The following is a 20,263-nucleotide window of genomic DNA, read 5'->3' as shown; positions in this document are numbered from 1 at the left end:
TTTGAGATGCAACTGAAGATCTGTCCCTAAAATCTTCACTGATTTCACTGAGCATTTATCCTGCTGGGACAAATGATTATATTCATGGGGTTTGTGACTGAGGTCAAGAGAAGAATTTGCTGAATGCACTTGAATGTCTCTCACTTCTCAGACTTGCTCTTAAGTCCAAGGGCACGTATGGACCTGCAGGGATACCCGCAGAGCTTCAGAGGCCAGTAGCTCCCTGGCCCACTGACCCTGCAATCAGCTTCTCCTTCTTCAAGTTACATCCTTGACTCTTCCTTCTTCCCTTATGTTTATTCCCTTGACAAAAATCTTCTGAGCAATTACATATTGAAACACTCTGCATTCACACTAACATTTTAATGTATGTCTTAGTTAATTAATATATGCATTATTATATATGCTCTGCCATAGAGAAATTAATCATCTAACCAAGGAGACACATACATAAATATATTTTGATGAACAGTAAGGGATGAAGAATGGCAGAAGGGAAGTGAAAAGCTACAAGAATTCAGGATTCTATTCCATTGCCTAGTCCTCTGTTATTTCTTTGCAAATCCTCCTTTTCATGTACATGGCTACTGTAATCTAATTTTAAAATTAGGTCTACTTTGATTTAATAATAACCTAACTGATTTCTCAGTCTCTAGTCTTCCCCCACCCACCATGCCCTCCAATCTGGGAATAATGTATGAAACAAAATTATTTCCTTGCTCAAAGCAGCTAAAGTAGTGCACCTTGCAAGGTCTTTCGAGTCTGGCCCCAACATGTCTTTCCAATCTTTTTTTCCTTACTGCATGAATCTGTATGACAAATCTGCCTGGCAAACGAGCCAAATCATATAAAGTCACGGATTTTAAACCAGTCACTGTTTTTTTATAAACAGGGTAACAATCTCAAAAAAACATGGTTAAGATTTGTTAATTCCCTTGTGTAAAAAGTAAGTAGTGTGAGTGAGTGGATGTTAAATATCGCATAGACCTAACATTGTATTTCATAGAATAATCATAGAACTAAAACAAAGCAATGCCCTTTCAATATGTATAACTTTCAAAGTTCTCTGACGTGCATAAGTATTCCTGAACATATACAAATGAGAAATATCTTCTGTACATTTTAACAATGTTCATTTTCTAATAGCCTGAATGAAACAATTCGAAGAATACATTAGATGGTCACTATCACATTGATACTTCTCTGTTCCCTGTTCCAAGTGCTTTACATGCATTAACTTACTTAGGCACTCATTGAAATTATTCATTTAACTCATTGAAATTATTCATTTAACTCAAACCATTGAAAGCATTAGGTTTTACCACCTTGGACCTAACTTTGCTCTGCCTCTCAATCCCAATTCCAGATTTCCTTTTAATTTAAATATAAGTCTTTGACTCTTGTTTTGACCCTGACTCTTGTGTTGTCAGACCACAGCATCCACAACTTATTTGAGTTACTTCTCCTCATTTCTAGATTTTAGCAGACATTCTCTCCAATACTATTCCTCCCTTAAATCTTGCTGATTTCAGTAGCCATATAGATCATGATTCCAGCATTGCAACTTCTCAATTTCTCAGCTTTCCCTCACATAACCTCAGCCACTCAACCCAGTGGTCAGCCCCTAGAGACCTGGTCATTAGCAGAAACCCCAAGCCTCCCATAATCTCAGGTTCAAGCACCACTGCCTCCAACCAAACCCTCCATCTGGGCACTAGACCACCTCCCTTTCTGCTACTGAAATCGTCACTCTTAACAATTCCCCACCCCTCCTCTCTTACATCCGTTTAAGTTTTCCTCCAGCTCATCCTAGTTGTCTATGGGGTTGAGCATACGTGGGAGCAGAGATGGGTGAAAAGGGAATGACCCTGACCATTTGGAAACCAAGAATGATGGTATCATAGAACTTTCATTTCCCTATAAGCCTATTACAGACTTCTAGTTCTCCATCTGCTGTTTGATTTTTCACTAAAAATCAAAATCCTGTTAGGAAACACATATGGACAATTGTAGCAGAATTAAGAGACACTAACCCTAATGCTGGTCTTAGTTATCTCACATCCAGAGTCTTTATCTGGAAAAAGAACTGAAAGTTTAAGAACATTTGTCCATGTAGGAATAATTAGCTCAGAGGTCAGAATAATTATGTGCATTCTCCATAATTCAGGTAATTGTTCGCAACCACAAGATTTTTTTTTTTTTTACCTGCAACCACTGTATCTATGGGGTAGGAAAGATCCCGTCACAATAACAACTTTCTTCTCTTTTATCTTCAACTACCAACCAGAATGAAAACACAGAGTTTATGGGGTTCCAAAGAAAATAAGAAAACCCAGCACTCAATGCTTTTTGCTAAATTCTTAATAGCTATGTTAATGAGATAACATGAATATCTATTACCTGGCCCAGAGGCACTGTCTGTTGAAGGTGTAGGTAGTGGCAATTGTTTTCTTATTAAGGTTTTGCTTTCATTATTTATCTGAAGTGAAACAGCATCTGTCTCTGGAGAGAACAAGTTAAAAACAGATGAAAGCCTGAGGACAAAATGTAGTCTGTACCAAAGCAGCTTTTGTTAAATGAGAATGCAAATCTAGGATTAAAACAGCTTCAGAAAAAGTCAATTTTACCCTCTATCCAAGGCAGAACTTATTCTTAACAGAATTTTAATGTGTTTAAAAATTAAAATAAATAAAATATTACTTTATGATCTTTTTCATAATGTTGATAGAAATCTAAAGAAAGAGGCATTGTTTTCATAGTATCTGAAAAGTATTTACCTTTGATTTTGAATTGGATCCAGTCCAAGAAGACACTCACCCTGGCAAATACACCTGGTTTCTTTGGTTGGGCACTGCCAGCTCCCCAGCTGACGATGCCATAGAGGATAAAGGGGTCTTTCTCATGTCTACACACTAATGGCCCGCCAGAGTCTCCCTGAAACATCATGGAAATGTGTTCTAAAAATTTACTTTAATTAGGGCTCCTGTTTTCAATTTTGAAACAAAAATAACCAATAATTTATTCATAGTACATTTCTTTAATTCTAAAAGATTATTCTTTGTCAATCTGTATAACTTAGAATACTTAGACTCAAATAAATAAAATCACAAATGAATGAGGAGACTTTACAACTGATACTACAGAAATACGAAAGATTATGTGACTATTGTGAACAATTATACACCAAAAATTGCATTAACTAGATGAAATACAGTGATGACATTTCGGTCAATGACAAACCACATATACGATGGTGGCCCCATAAGATTATCAAGAAGTTGAAAAATTCTTATCACCTAATGACATTGTAGCCATCCTAACATTGTAGTATTATTTGTGTGTTTATGGTGATGCTGGTGTAAACAAACCCATTGTGCTGCCAGTCATATAAAAGTATAGCACAGTAGGCTATATCATCTAGGTTTGTGTAAGTACAATCTACGATGTTTGCAAAAAGACAGAGTCACCTAATGATGCATTTCTCAGAATGTAACTTTGTCATTAAGCACAGCATGTAACCTAGAAGCATATAACTTACCAAGACTGGATCATGAGGCAACAGAAAATCAGAACAGACCAATATGAGTCAGATGATTGAATCAATAATCAAAAACATCCCAACAAAGAGAAGCCCAGGACCAGATCACTTCACTGATGAATCTACTAAACATTTAAAGAATTAATTCGATCTGGGCCGGGCTCTGGAGCGGCAGTCTCGGCCCCTCGGCTGGGTGGTGAGCACTTGGACCAGGCCTTCGCAGATGCCTTGAAAATGCTAGACTCAAGGCCTCTGCCTTGGAAGACGTGTGGGCTGGGGAGGGACTGTGGCTCTGCAGCTCCGGAGGATGAAAGGGTTCCACGGGGGTGGTATAAGAATTGGTTTTGGCTGTTTTTTCTTTTAAAATGTGGTACGTGGCCGACACATGTGTGTACGCTTTGTTGGATAAAGCCGTCTCAATTTCTTCCACAGAAAACCCAAGCTTCAGCATCTTCCTGGCTACCCACCCCTGGGTAGCTCCATATAGGGCTTCAGCTCCTCTTGCCCCAGATTCACCCACAGGTCGCGCATGAAGACTTGGATGTTTTGTCTGTCCTCGGGGTTGGGGGTGAGCAGTTTGTTTATAAGGTCTTCTGCTTCTGATGATAAATAGCATGGAATGGAATACTGCCCACCAAAGATCTCCTGCTGCACCCCTCTCCAGCGCATTCCGGGGAAAGGGAGGGTGTCGGTAAGTATTAGGTACAGTAGGACCTCCAACGCCCACACGTCGATGCCGGGGCCGTAATTTTCTTCCATGCAGAGTTCTGGCACAAAATACTCAGGGGTGCCACAGTGCGTGCTGAGTGGACGGCCGTTAAAAAATGTCCCCACTCCAAAATCTGTCAGTTTAACATTCATGCGGCCGTCTAGCAGCACGTTCTGTGCCTTGATGTCCCTATGGACTATACCTTTTTCATGGCAATGGTGTACGGGGGAGATTAGCTGCTGGAAGACGTGGCGGGCCTCGTCCTCCGACATGCGGCCGTTCCCCTGAAGAAAGTCATCAATGTCCCCTTCCGGCATGAGCTCCATCACTAAGTAGAGCTGCTCTGTAGTGTTGATGACATCGAAGAGCCGGATGATGTTAGGATGGCTCAGTGCTGCCAGACAGCTGACTTCTTGCAGGAGAGGTCTGTGAAGTTCTTCGACAGCCTGTTGTTCAATTACTTTAATGGCCACCATCGTCCCTGTCAAGAGGTGTTGTCCCGACATCACCTTGGCAAAGCTGTCCTTGCCAATGGTTGTCAGCAGCTTATAATTCGCAGGATGGTGGTGCCCCTGGTCAACAGGGATGTCCGAAAAGTCATAAGACATCGTGACCTCTAATACACTCACTGATGATACTGTGTCCTCACCAATTGTGCTAACAAACAACTATATTGACTAAATCTAAAACTAATAAAAAAGAAAAAAATGAGACAAAGAAAACAAGGGTGAAGGGAACAAATAAAACGGGGGCAACAAGGTAGCAAACAAGCTAAGTAGTCCAATACCAACAGGTCACCAAGTCAGCTTCACACTGGTGCGTTATGAGCTCAGAGCCAGAATCTGACCAAATATGGCTAAGTGTAAACTACAGTGGTTTTCTCAGTTTTTGGTTTCAAGACCCCTTTACTCTGTAAAAAAGGTGGGACCCCCCAAAGAGCTTTTTGTTTATGTGGGAGATTAAAGACGGATATTTACTTTATTAGAATTTGAAGTCTGTAGGGTACTTAAAAAAAAAAAAAGACGTGTATTAGAATGTTTTTCCAGGGGTGGATAGTGTTGCATTTTGAAAAGCCCCTAAGATATGATATGTTTCCACTCCCTCAGCCAAGAAATGGTGCTGCCCTTTGAGAAGCAGTACTTGGGTGTATAATAAACTAAGTTTTATGTAAAATGTTTATTTAACAGTTATCTACAAGCAATTGTTCTTTAAAACCACCTTGTGCTTATTAATACCATAGGTTGGCTGAGTAGTTCCCTCAGAAAATACTTTCAGGTGTGTATTCATTTTGGATGCCTTAAGTTTTGTTGTTGTTGTTTAAATAAATGGTAAGAAAATTAAAAAAAAAAAGAATGAACTCCAATCCTTCTCAAACTGTTCCAAAAAAAAATGAAGAGGAGGAACACTCCCCAGCTCATTTTATAAGGCCAGCATTACCCTGATACCAAAGCCTGATAAGAACACCACAAGAAAAGAAAATCACAGACCAGTATCTCTGATAAACATAGATGCAAAAATCTTCAAAAAAATACCAATGGTCCCTGACTTATGATGGTTTGACTTATGATTTTTCAACTTTATGTTGGTGCAAAAGTAATATGCATTTAGTAGAAACTGTACTTTGATCTTTTTCTGTGCTGGCAATATGCAGTATGATACTCTCTCTAGGGATGCTGGGGAGTAGCAATGAATTAATTTTGCCCAATTAGCTGAAGCCGTTTGTACGCTGAAGTAAGTGTTCTGAACACATTTATGGTAACCTAGGCTAAGCTATGGTGTTTAGTACGTTAGGTGTATTAAATGCATTTTTGACTTGATTATATTTTCAACTTACAGTGGTTTATTGATGTAATCCCGTTATAAGTCAATGAGCATCTTTACTAGCAAACTGAATTTAACAGCACATTAAAAGGATCATACACCATGGGGGCCGGCGCGCTGGTTAAGAGCTGGCTTGGGACGCCAGAGGGCGCCGGTTCGGATCCCACATATGAGGGCCAGTGACACTGCCCTCTACAGCTAAGATGCTGAACAGCTCAACCTGGAGCTGGGCTGCCATGAGTCGCCGGCGACGATGTAGGCTGCAACCCCTGCTGCAGTGGGTTGCCATGGGCAACCATGTGTAGCTAGCGGCCAGCAGCCACCATGAGTGGCCATCCAGAAGCCAGCAACTGATCTGCCTCGCCCGGAAAGAGTGCAATGATGGTGCCAACTTAGGCCAGTGAAGCAGCATCCTCTACAACTAGACTGAAGAACAAAAGGACAGCAACTTGTCTGTTCCCCTTCCCCCAATTCCCCAACGTTGTTCCTATTCCCCAATTCCCCAATAAAAATCTTAAAAAAAAATAAAAATAAAAATAAAAGGATCATACACTATGATTAAGTGACATTTATTCCAGTGATGCTAGGATGGTTGAACATATGCAAATTAATAAATGAAAGTTAAAAATCAGATCATGACTAGTACAGAAAAAGCTTCGACAAAATGAAACATCCTTTCATAATAAAAACTCTCAACAAATTAGGTATAGACAGACCATACCTCAACATAATAAAAGGCATATATAACAAACCCACAGCTAACATCATGCTTAACAGTGAAAGGTTGAAAGATTTTTATCTAAGATCAGGAACAAGACAAGGGTGAGCACTCTCACCATTGCTATTCAATATAGTACTGGAAGTCTTAGCCAAAGCAATCAGGCAAGAAAGAAAATGGCATCCAAATCAGAAAGGAAGAAGTAAAAAGTCTTTATTTGCAGATGACATGATCTTACAATAGAAAATCCCAAAGACTCCACCAAAAAAAATTTTAAAATTTAAAACAAATCATTAAATACAGTCAAATATCAGGATACAAAATGAACATATAAAAATCAGTTTGTCTCTACACACTAATAACAAAATACATAAAAAAAAGAAAAAGAAAATGGTCCTGTGTTCAATAGCATCAAAAAGAAAAATACTTAGGAATAAATTTAACCAAAGATGAAAGATCTCTATTGAAAACTATGAGACTTCATGAAACAAATTGAAAAAGACACAAATAATAGGAAAGATATCCCATGTTCATAGATCATAAGAATTTATATTGTTACAATGTCCATACTATTCAAAGGCATCTATAGATTCAATAGTTTATATTAAAATTCCAGGGGTATTTTCACAGAAGTAGAAAAAAAAATCCTAAAATTCACAGGGAACCACATCAGACCCAGATAGCCAAAATAATCCTCAGAAAAAAACAAAGATAAAGGCATCAAACTTTCTGATTTCAAAATATATTAGAAATCTATTGTAACCAACATGGTACAGTACTGGCACAAAAATAAACACACAGACCAATGGGACAGAATCATGGGCCCAGGAAAAAACCTTCACATATATAGTCAACTAATATTTGACAAGTGAGCAAAGAATACTCAATGGGGAAAGGAATAGTCTCTTCAATAAATGGTGTTGGGAAAACTGGATAACCACATGCAGAAAAACTAAATTGGACCCTAATCTTACACCACTCACAAAAATTAACATGAAATGGATTAAAGATTTAAACATAAGGCCTCAAACTGTATAACTCCTAGAAGAAAACATAGGGGGAAAAGCTCCTTGACATTCATCTTGGCAATGATTTTTTAAAAATATAAAACCAAAAGTACAAGCAACAAAAGCAAAAATCAGAAAGTGAGACTACATTAAACTAAAATGTTTCTGCACATCAGAAGAAACAATCAACAAAATGAAAAGGCAACCTATGAAATGGGAGAAAATATTTAAAACTACGTGTCTGTTAAAGGATTAATATCCAAAATATATAAAGAACACATACAAATCAATAAAATAAAACAATGCAATTTACAAATGGGCAGAGAATCTGAATAGAGTTTTTTTCTAGAGAAGACACACAGTTGGTCAACAGGTACATGAAAAGGTTCTCAACTCACTAATCATGAGGGAAATGAAAATCAAAACCACAATGAGATATTACCTCACACTTGTTAGAATGGCTATCATCTAAAGGAAAAGAGATTAAAAAAGTGTTGGCAAGGATATGGAGAAAAGAGAACCCTTGTACACTGTCAGTGGGAATGTACAGCCATTATACAATATAGTATGAATATTCCCCAAGAAATTAAAAGCAGAACTACCATATGATCCAGGAACTTGACTTCTGCATATGTATCCAAAGGAAATGAGAATAGGATATCAAAGAGGTATCTGCACTCCCATGTTCATTGAAGCATTATTCACAATACTCAAGATATGAAACAAGCTCTTTTTCTGTCAACGGATAAATAGGTAAAGAAGATGTAGTATATATAAAATGAAATATTAGTCAACCATGAGAAAGAAGGAAATCCTGCTTTTTAAGACAACATAGAGGGTCCTTGAGGACACCATGCTAAGTGAAAAGTCAGGCAGCAAAAGACAAATATGGTATGATATCACTTATATTTGAAATCTAAAAGTTCTGAACTCATAGAGAGTAGAATGATGGCTACCATGGGTTGGAGGTGGAGAAATAGAGAGATGTTGGTCAAAGTGTACAAACCTCTAGTTAAAAATATTAACAAGTTCTGGGAATCTAATGTACAACATGGGGACTATAGTTAAAAATGTTGTATTATACATTTGAATGTTGCTAAAAGAGATCTTAAATATTCTCAACACAAGAAAGAAATGGTAATTATGTGAGGTGATTGAGGTGTTATGTAACCTTAACTGCAGTTAGTGTTTCACAATATCTAAGTGTATCAACTCATCAATTGTGCTTCTTAAACTTACACAATATTATATGTCAATTATATCTCAATAAAGCTAAAAAAACCCCTCAAGCCTTAAAACATAGGATTTGAATTTTTTAAGAAAGCCTTTCTGATTTTTAATCAGTGCCCCCTTTTTGATACAAATGTATTTAGGACTAAACTAAATCATTAATTTGTCTTCTTATAAAATAAACTGAGCTGATGACACAGTATATATATATATATATATATATATATATATATATATATATATATATATATATATATATATATATATATATTTTTTTTTTTATTGAATATGTGAAGAATTTCACAGAATAGATTCCAAATTGCGAACAAGAAGACAGATTCCCTGGTCTGTACTGTAAAACAGTTAGCATTTTCTCTGGGCCTATTTTTTTCCCACATAAAATAAGATTATACTTAAGACCCCCCTTCCAGTTTGAAAATTGTCTTATGTGGCAAGTCAGGTTTGTTTTCTTTTAAATCGCTCATTCATTCAGTACTAACACAAACCAAATAAATAATTTTTTAGGCAATTGCAAATATCCCATGATACAGAAAGAGCCTGTCTATTTTATCTTTATTGCCAGTGCCTATCACAAGATCTACCATATGGTATTCAATAAACAAATGGTATCTCTGAATTATTTAAAAAATTACTCAGGGCCTATTATAAGCAATGCATTCTGAGAAAGACAGACTATAAACAAATTAGTGGGTGATAATAGCTATAAAGACAATATTCAGAGTGAATATTGTAGAGTATATGGATAGACATGTGTGTGCATGCTTACATGTGCATGTATGTGTATGTGTATGCAGTTTCAATAACATTTGAGCTGATACATGAAGGATGAGATGGAGCCATATTTTCAAAAACCTGGAGGAATAACATTTTATGCAGAATTGATATCTGGGCTAAGGCTGCAAGATGGGCAAGTATGTGGCAAGTTGGGAGGTCAGAAGACAATCCAAATGGCTGAAACATAATAAGCAAGAGGGGAGAAGCATGAAATGGACTGAAAATGTCAACAGGAACAGGACCTACACCACTCTGTTACAACAGGGATCACTTTGTAGGTCAAAGAACTTGAAATTTTTCAAAAATCTAAAATCTAAAATTTGTTGTGGGCAAAGAACCACAGGATTCCACATTGCATATCTGAAATTCCCCTGTCTCTGCATTCCGACATTTTTATTTTCACCTTCCTGGATGAGAAATTACATTAGCAGGTCCATTACCTCTGAGCATACACAGGAGGGTAAAAATCAATTGCTGGATAGAAATATCAGAGTCCATTTTATCAAAGCAAGTTTCTGAAGTCACCCTTTTAGTAATTTGTAAAAGAAAGCTAGCCACATTTATTAGTCAGAATCTCAGCTCCCTATTTTCCTCCCATTATACTGGCTGTAAATTTGGTCGTGCTGCAGCCAAACTGATTGATGGATGGAGCTGAAATAAGCTGACGGAGATCATGATATTTGTGTCACCTCTGACATGAAACTAGTTCCTCTCTCTACTTCTTTACTTTCTTGATACAGGTTAAGATCTTCCCTTAATGTTAGATGCTGTCAAACATGACAGAGACAGCAGAGCCATTTGTGATTTCCTTGGCTCAAAGCAGAGAAAATCATCCCTCAAAAGGGGAAGAATGAATACATTAATTCAGAGCACTTTTCTATTTGATTTTTTAATAACATTTCTATCTGCTAGCAGTCGTAGTAGTGCCCGTCTCATATTCTTTACATCTTCCAATCTACATCCTGGCCCTGTGCCTGAGAGCTTCCATCCATCCCGGCACCCCAACCATGAAGCAGATCAGAAGTAGGAAGTACTCCCCCTGAACCTTGGGGAAGTAGTGTATAAATACCCCAGCTCCCTCACCCCTCAGAGGGTACAAGTATTCTTAGTGTGTTTTGCATCACAGCCAGCGTTTTGCTGAAGGATTAAGCTCAGTCCCTCCCTGTGGTAGCTGACTTAATGGCACATATTAGATTGGCAGCCTTCCCTTCCCTATACCCCGCCCCCCTCTCATTTTCCCACTGGTTATATTTGCACTTCTAAACAGGCCATTGCAACTGAGTCCTTGTCACCGGGTCTGCTTCTGGATAATGCAAAGTAAGACATACAACATGTAACGGAATGTGATTCGTGCTTGGGGTTTAAGTGCAATGTATTTATATTCAGTGTTACTAAATGACTTCCTTCCTTCTCTCATGTTTTCACATGGAAGGACTTATATCCAGGTTAATGCCCAGGTTTTTCCCCATGGAGGTGACCTCTATTGGTTCATGTTTCTTGATTGAGTGGGGTGGGGGAGCTATCAAGAAACATAGTTTAAAATACTATATACATTTTCCTATATACAGATGATACAAAAACATTTTCCTTTAATAAGGATTTTACATGCCATATGTTTAACGGGATACAATTAAAAGTTTACGTAAACAGTCCAGTAAATACATTTGTAATATTAAAAACAAAAAGAAGCATTGAAGAGTAGAGATTCATCCTTTTTCCCCCCTGCTGTAGACCTGTATGAAATGACAAATCTGGAGAAGTATGTCTGCCCTGAAGACCACAACTTTCCCTCAGGTGGGCTGCTTAGATTCAGACTAGGTATTGAAGGTGGGCTACTGAGTGTTAGAAACCCTTTTTGGTTGTATATCTAAAGTGACATTCCTCAGGTGGCTTTGTGAATATTAAAACTGGTGTTTGCAATCCATTCGTCCATATTCTATCTTTTTCTTAGGTGATTCTGAACTTGCCAATAATAGTATGCTTGCTCAATGTGAATACATCTATACAGCTTCATGCTTCTATAATATCACTGAAATTAAACTATTGCTTTATGATTTGTCTTCCACTGCATATAAAAATCATTTTTCCAAGGGTTCTCATTTTCTTCATGATTATTTTCATCCGTGCTGGAAAATTAGGTGTGAGTACACTGAAGATTAGTAACAATTTAACACAATAAAACTCAATAAAAGTCATAAATAGGATAGACAATAAAAATCATAAATAGGATACACTAATTTAAAATCCTTATTTGTTTGTTCCTCTTTTCCCAAAGCCCTAAATATATCTGAACACTTCCCACCTCAGGCCAGTTTTGTGGTACTTTCATCACCTACCTTCTCACATCTCCTCTATGCAACCACCTGCTTTTCAGGCTGTTGGCTGCTTCCACCCATTCTCTGATTCTCAGCAATTTCAGATAAAACAACTCACTCTTTCTGCTGTCCTACTGGCCTTTGAGTGAGGGGATGGGGCGTGATGCTACGAGGCGCAGGCTAAGATGGTTGTCTGTGGCTTTGAGGGTGGTCTCCTGTCTATAGAAAATCTCTAGCCGATGACGACTTTCTACCTTCCTCAGCAAAATCATAATCGTCTCACCTGATGGAAATCTTTCCCTCCAGTCGCTGCAAAGCCAGCACAGATCATCTTCTCTGTGATGCCTCCTGGGTGAGCAGGATAGTAAGTGTGTTCACACATCTCTCTTTCTAACACAGGCACTCGAATCTGCTGCAAGCGACTTGCCAGGTCACCGTCTAATTAAGAAACAGATTCAGAAAAAGAGCTGAATAATGAAGTAAGCAAGCAGCTCTGTTAACAATAGATATTTAAGTTCAGACTTGCTCTGCACCAACATCTATAATATGTTTAAATCATTTCACTCCAACCTAATAAACTGACAACTACGTTGTAAGGTGGGCTACCAAGGATCACATATGCGAAAAAGCCTGCGCTTTGAAAATTTAATCTCAAAGCACTGACGGGACAAAACTAGGAGTCCAGACTCAGTCTGAGTCTAAATGTTGTACGCTTTTTAATGGATTAATTTAATACATAAATAATTTAATGTATTTAAACACTTCTTTTCAGGGGCCATTGCCATCCGTGTTGCTTACCATGTTTCAAAATCAAGACTGAGGTTAAAAGAAAGGATTCATCTTTTATCAGACTGTAACCACCTCTCAGTGGTCTGGTGGTTATGGAGGTGGTGGTGGTTGAAGGTGTTATGGAATGGGCACATTTATTCAAGGGCTTTGCAGCCAGTCAGTCGATAAATATTTACTGAATGTTTCCTCTGTGCTAGGTACACTTTTAGCCCTGGGGAGAGAGTGGTGAATTAGACAGAGATCTGCCTCCAAGAAGTTCCCACTCTAATGGATGAGGTGTAAGCAATGAACACATAAAATAATGTCAAGAACGTTTATGTACAATTAGATGATAAAAGTGGGTAGTGCAGGAAGTGATGGAAGGGCAGTCCTGCTGCAGCAAAGTGGTCTACAAAGGGGAACGACATTTGAGTTAAGAATAGAATGATGAGCAGGCATCTGTGAGACTAGAAGAAGAGTGTTCCAAGCAGAAGAAAACCAAGTACAGAGCTTCAGAAAGCAGAATAAGTTTGGCGTTTAAGAGAAAGAAAAAAGACCACGGTGCCTGAAGCAGGGACAAAAGGAGGAAGTGAAGTTGGAGAGTTAAGTGGAGGACACATTACATAAAGCCCAAGTCAGGCCAGGAGTTCCAATTGTATTCTAAGTATAAGAAAAAGCCATTCAAGAGTTATCAGCTGGCTCTATTCTCTATGCTGTACTCTATATCCCATGGCAATATATATATATTAAGATATATATACATATCTTAAATTATAGTTGACAGTATTATTCAGCTTTAGCTTCAGGTGTACAGCGCAGTGGTCAGGCATCTATACTGTCTAATGGAACTGTAACAGCTATATATGACGTCAGAGGGGTAGTAGATTGGGGGGTGGGGGTTATCACTTTGTGAGGGGTATAAATGTCTATTACATTGTTTTGTACACCTGAAACTACTAAAAAAATAGAATTATCAGCTGAGCCATGGCTGATTTTAAATCCTAACTCTGATATTTATTAATCATGGAATAGTAGTAAGTCACTTTAAGCTTGGGGCCATAATCTCCTCATTTGTAAAACGGGGAGGATAAAACGTCCTCGTATGGTGGTTGAAAATAGTTTAGCAAAATGCAATTTGGCTGCAGGTGGTATGGTAAGTTGTGAATGTGAACACTCTAGGCAGAGATAAATCTCTCCTTGAAGCTCACAGATTCCAAATAAATGGCATAGAAACAGAAGGAAAATGTGAAAGAAAATGATCTTGAAGTAAAACACAAACATTGACCCAATGCAGCTCTTTCAATATTTCATTATGGCTTTAAGAGCTCTATCACCGAGCCCAGAAGTCAGCAAAACACAGCCAGCAGGCCAATGCTGTGCCAGCAACCCCCCACCCCCAACCTCTGGGCCTATGTAGTACAATCCAGGAACTAATACAGGTTTATACATTTTTAAATGGTTGAAAAAGTCCAAAGAAGAAGAATATTTTGTGACACACGAATATTACATAAAATTTAAATTTCAGGAAGGAAACTCTACTGGAACATACCTACACTCCTTCTGTTACACATGGTCTATGGTTGCTTTGTGCTACAATGGTGGAATTGAGCAGTTGTAACAGATACCATATGGTCTGCAAAAGCTACAAACTTATTATTATCTGGCTCTTTACCAATCTAGCCTACCTATTATTGGTAACGCTAAGAGAAAAATATAAAACAGCTCATTCTCTAATTTAATCAACTAGTACAACTAAATTAAACATGGTTTCTCTCTTTTGGAAGGAAGACAGTCTAAAACAGACATTACCTGATATCATTTCCAAAACACATTTTTAAAGTGAACAACCTGCAGTAATGTTCTTGCAAAGGTAAAATGTTTACCTTCACGAATGCTTCCCCATCCAGTCACAACACAGATCTCAGAGGACAGCAGAGGCTCTGTGCTGTGCGGGAGACACACTGGCCTCACCGCAAAGCTGAACTCCAGAGGAGAGCTCAGCTGCATTAGGGCAATGTCGGAGTCATAGCTCAGTCTATCAAAGTCTTCATGCACCACGACATGCTTTACCCTTCTCACCTGTGTGAGTGGCGAGCAAGAGAATGACAAGATGAAGTCAATGAGTCAGACTACTTCCTTGCATAATAGTCCAAAAATAAACCTGAAATCTCTACATTTCCATATGTCAGCAATGACAATGACTTTGTATGAAATCGAAAAGAGTAATCCCTGTCTATAATTTCCAGTCCACTTTCTGAGGACTGCCAGTCTTAGAGAAACCAGGCTATCTGGACCTGTGCATGTGGACCTGAATTTGTACTTCCTCACCAATGTCTCCTAATTCTCAGATTAAAAATGTAATCTCAGATAGTATCTTTAAATGTTAGTATAAATGATACATGTGAAGGGGCACAAGGAGTTGAATATCTAATTATTATACATAGTTTAGCTAAAGGAATTCCCTGGCATGTGACAACACTTAGAGTGTAGGCAAAATGACCTTTAAAAACATTTCTCACCTGCTCAGTTGATTCTTTCAGGGTTCTGTCATGGTCCCCAGCAACAACAGTCCAGAAGAATGGATTATTTTTCCTAAATAAAGAAGAACAAAAATTTGACAGGAAGTGACATCATTCACCATTTGGCTAATTCCATCTGGCCTTGCCAACATGCACTGCTCAGGCCAGCCAGGTGCCACCACGTGCCCTGTCTGGCACCTTTGCATGATCTCCCACTAAAAAACGCATACTATGTTTCCTGATCTATCTGAGGAGTTCTCACTTATGTATTTTGTCCCCCTTTTTTTGGCCATAAAATGACTTTGGAGCCCTTACCAAATATCACCAAAGGCTGTTTGTAAATTGGGAAGGAAACAAGAAAAAGTAGAGGTTATTTTAATCTCACAGTGATATTAAAAATACATGAAACAAAAGCTACATTCAAAATTAGGTAGCTTCTGGTCTACATTTTACTGCTAAAAGCATCCAAACATTATCTTACAGGAATATATCTCAAATTGTCTTTTATCAAATCACGATAATTCATGAAACTGAGGATAAAAAGAGATTAGCAATTCAAAAGTGGACAACACTCACCTAGGGTGTTAGAAATCAGGGCACTGATTACTTTTTTTGGGGGGAGGGTGATGATTGGAAGAGGCATGAGAGGGGGCTGCTGGGTGTTTGCAATATTTTGTTTCTTACTTTGGGTGCTCACTCTGTGAAAACTGCTTTAACTGTAAGTTTAAGATTTGTACACTTTTGATATACTTCAAAAAGATGTTAAAAAAAATTGACTTGAATCAATATTCATTAATTTGCCATGTCAAGCTCTCCAGCTGAAAAAAATATCTGAGGAAACAGTCCCTAATTGCTACAAATATTTTCTCACTTCAGCTTGGAGACTCATTTTTTGAAAGTGTTTCTTCAGGGAAGGTAAAGTTATTGAAATTATTTTTCAATACACTTTATTCAAAGGAGAAGTTTGGCATCTTCTCTTAAGTCATAACCATGCTCATTTCAATTCCTTGCATGATGAGTCTGACTTATTCATGTGTTTCAATACGCCTTTATTAAGGGAGCTAACTCAGGTAAAGTGCTTGGCAAGTACCTTGCAGATGGTAATGACTCCATAATGGTAGGCATTATCATTGTTATTATCTGCCATGCACTCTAATGGCAGGATTAAACTTTATTTTCAAAGTCACCCTCTAAATTACTAGTTGGTAGTAAAGAAACTTATTTCTTAGTCACTCTACTTCTTTATATAGAGGCTAGGATGCACAATACAATTGAATGATAAAAATCATGGTAGATGTGATAATGTAGAACAATTTCTAGTGAAGTTTTATGTGCATAGCCATCAAATATCCTTTAATTTGGTAGAGAACAATGTGTAAAAGGCATATGGCAGAGCAACATACATTTTATGAATCAACAGAGTCTAAGATTTTTCCAATAGTGGGATAAGAGCTCAAGGTGTCACTTGATGAATTTTCCCATCCTTTATTCCCACTTGCCCACAATCAAATCTCATCTGTTGTATTTTTAGGGTCTTAACCCCAATCCAACAATGGAACATGTGTCACTACTATGAGAAAAGAAATAGTCACTACTGAATTACAGGAAAAAAAGTGACTGAAATTGAAAAAAAAATCCTGCTGATTTAGTTTGAGACAGAAAGATTCCAATGTATAATTGCAAAGTGAATTTAGTCCCCTAAATTATGTTAAAAATTTCACAGGAGCACAAAGACCAATGTGGAGTTAGCAAGAGGAGAACACCAGGTTTTCCCAAAGTGTGAAACAACCAGGGGACTTAATTGAAATACAAATTCTCTTTAAGAATATTCTTCAAGAATCAGGTGATCCTGGTGTATGCTAAAGTTTGAGAACTAATACAGAGGGAAACCAGTGTGAGAGAAGCTATGTGGGAGGTGGTACAATGGTGCTGTCTGTTGTCATTAATGTCTTTGAAGCCCTACCCAACGATGTCAGCCAGCCTTGCCCTTGATAACCTTCAGCAGAAATGATGTCTATTTCAGCTCCCAGATTTTGTATATTTCCCCAACTGGCTCATCCCACATGGCAAAGTTCCCTTTTCAATGGATTTGGATACTCAGAAGCCTTCTTCAGTGGAGAGTGGAGACCTGGATGTCTACAGGGTTGATGAAGACAAGGCAGGGAGAAATAAGTCCCTGAAGGAATCAGCTGAAGAGTTCCCACAATGCACGGATGAGTGGAACATGCTACTTCTGTTATACAGGCATATCAAACACTTCTGGTGTTAAGATCCATACACTTCAAGGAATAGCTTCAAAAAAGACATGCCTCTTGTCAAATATGTTAGGCAACTATGATGAGTTGAAAGAAAAATGAGGCACACAGACATTTTTCATATCAGTATAAATATAAAGCACAATGTTATGTGAAAAAATTATGAAATAATAGATGTGATATATACAAATTTTTAAAATATATGCATATGTGCATCATTATTAATGGAAAAAACAGGTAATTAAAACATTCTTAATATTGTTTATTTAATACAGAAGAGGAATAGATTAGTGAAACGGATAGGGTAGTTTTGATTTGATACTTGATAACTTTAACTGTTTTTTTCCACAATAATAAATTTTTAAGAAAAAAATCAAGAATAGTTGCTAATAGAACTGCATACAAATTATTTTTGTGGTTAACTGAAATGGTTCACAAACATTTACAATGATTGTGTTTATGAATCTCAGTTGATTCACCAAGTTGAATATGCACTTTGGGAAGAATAGTTTTGTTATGGCCTGCATCTTGCTGTAAGGTGCCATGACCCATCATATACATTCAAAAATAGACTATACTATTTGACAAGTGAGTCTGCCAAAGTTTCTTCTGTCCCTCTAGCATCAATACTAATATTTGTCTTTTCCAATGCATTAATTTTCACGAATTAATCAGCTACTATTAAGTCTTCTTTTCCACAACACATAAAAATGCACTTTGATAAAATTCTTATAAGATGGGCTTCTTCAAGGGGATGGGGAGGCCTAGAATGAACCATGTAGTACTGGACTGAGTTGGAAACATCTATGTGAGCTCATGTGTTTAGCTCATGTTTATATAAATTGGTTAATATGTATTTCCATATTTTCTAGTTCTGCCCGTTGAGAGGGCCTAGAAGTTTACTAAGCTAAAACCCTAGTAGCATCTAGTATACTCAGCACCCAGATCTTGATTTCTTGTACCATTCTCCAATACAATAAACCAGAGTTCATTGGGGAAATGGCTGATTCTAGGACTAAACAGGAAATATATAAGATGAGCCTGGAGCATCTTGTAGTGTCATACGGGGCCATGCCGAACAGACAAGAAACCACCCTAAAAAAGCTCACAATGGTCAAACCTAGAATAATTTGAGCAACAAAATAAATATGTAATGTATATAATAAATATTCCTGACTCCATACTGATATAAAGAAATGATTAAATAAATAAATAAATAAATAAATAAATAAATAAATAAATAAATAAATAGAGGTGAAAAGACAACTCTCCCGAATGGAACAATTTCAAATAATTTATGTAGATATTCCCCACTCAAGGAGGTGGAACTTCACATCCAACCCCTTGAGTGTGGACTACTGTTAGTGACTTGCTTTCAAAGAGTTAAGTATGGAAAAGGGGAAAATGTAACTTTACCATGGAGATACCTGGCAAACACTACCTTGGCCAGTAATCAAGCTTAACATCATCAGTGATAAGTTATGTTGATACCATGCACCCTTGAGATGATGTGATAAGGATAGTATGCTGCCTCTGTGGTCTTCCTCCTCCAAATCTATAATCCCAGTATAACCCCAAGAAAACTATCAGACCAAGTCAAATTAAGGATCACTCTACAAAATACCAGATGAGTACTCCTCAAAACTGTCAAGGTCATCAAAAACAAGGAAAGTCTATGAAACTTACAGCTAAAAGGAACCTACAGAGGCAAGACAACTGAATGTAATGTGGTATCCTGAATGGCTATGGGAACAGCAGCTACAAAGACCTTGAGCCAGCAACAAGCTCAGCATGTCTGAGGAACAGGACTGGCCCGCTATGAGCAAGCAGTGGCGTGGTCAAGACGGATCAGAGACTGGAAGGGGTTCTTGACCTTGACGGTACATTGGGATCATCTGGGGAGTATCTGAAAATACGGTGTCCAGAACCTACCCACAGGTGATTCCCTTAACTAGTCTCGACTGAAAATGAATTAATTACAGCTACACACATCCACATGGCTTAATCAACATAACATGTTGTGAGGATGAAAGCAAGTCAGAAGAATACAAACTACAATTATTTTATGTTAATCTCAAAACCAAGTCAAACCAAACAACATCTTGTTTTTAAGGACTTATAGATTTTAAAACCAAAAGTCTTTTTTTAGAAAGCAAAGGATTTATGAATACAAAATTTAGCATAGTGTTTCATTCTTGGGAGGGGCACAAAGGGGTCTTGAAAGGTTAGTAAAAAGATCCTTCCTAAACTGGGTGGTAGGAACACAAAGGCATAGTTACTGTTCTTTCAATTACATATATATTATGTACATTCTTTCATATCATGGCATAATTCACATTTTAAAAACACTGATAAAAGTAACCAAAATTTTAGTTCACTAGGTCCAGTGATCAAGGTGGTAGATTATCTACTGTACACTCTACTGTTGTGAACCATATTTAAAGAACACTAAATCAATCCAGGGGAAGGTACATTGTATGGCGGGGCATCTGGAAATGTGACAAACACTGGAACGAAGAGCCTTTCTCTTAAAGATTAAATTAAAAGGCAGTGTGAGAGGTGTCTTCAAGAATAGGTGGTACTGGGGC

The 20,263-nt window shown here is 37.7% G+C and overlaps 1 protein-coding gene across 1 annotated transcript in view; it reads right to left on the bottom strand.

Annotated features, from left to right (window-relative positions):
• Positions 1 to 20,263, bottom strand: part of OVCH1 (ovochymase 1) — a 48,372-nt gene that overhangs the window by 6,656 nt on the left and 21,453 nt on the right. Inside the window, exons 16-20 of the mRNA XM_019668970.1 lie at positions 15,421 to 15,493; positions 14,785 to 14,980; positions 12,417 to 12,571; positions 2,778 to 2,934; positions 2,401 to 2,496 (exon numbers count right to left, since the gene is read on the bottom strand). Coding sequence (XP_019524515.1) covers positions 2,401 to 2,496; positions 2,778 to 2,934; positions 12,417 to 12,571; positions 14,785 to 14,980; positions 15,421 to 15,493 — 677 coding nt within the window. The remainder of the gene's footprint in view (positions 1 to 2,400; positions 2,497 to 2,777; positions 2,935 to 12,416; positions 12,572 to 14,784; positions 14,981 to 15,420; positions 15,494 to 20,263) is intronic.

This window comes from Hipposideros armiger, unplaced genomic scaffold (genome assembly GCF_001890085.2).
Source record: "Hipposideros armiger isolate ML-2016 unplaced genomic scaffold, ASM189008v1 scaffold_546, whole genome shotgun sequence".
In the NCBI taxonomy this organism is placed as follows: domain Eukaryota; kingdom Metazoa; phylum Chordata; class Mammalia; order Chiroptera; family Hipposideridae; genus Hipposideros; species Hipposideros armiger.
The sequence above is the reverse complement of the archived record's forward strand: the minus strand, read 5'-3'. Positions and strand labels throughout refer to the sequence as shown.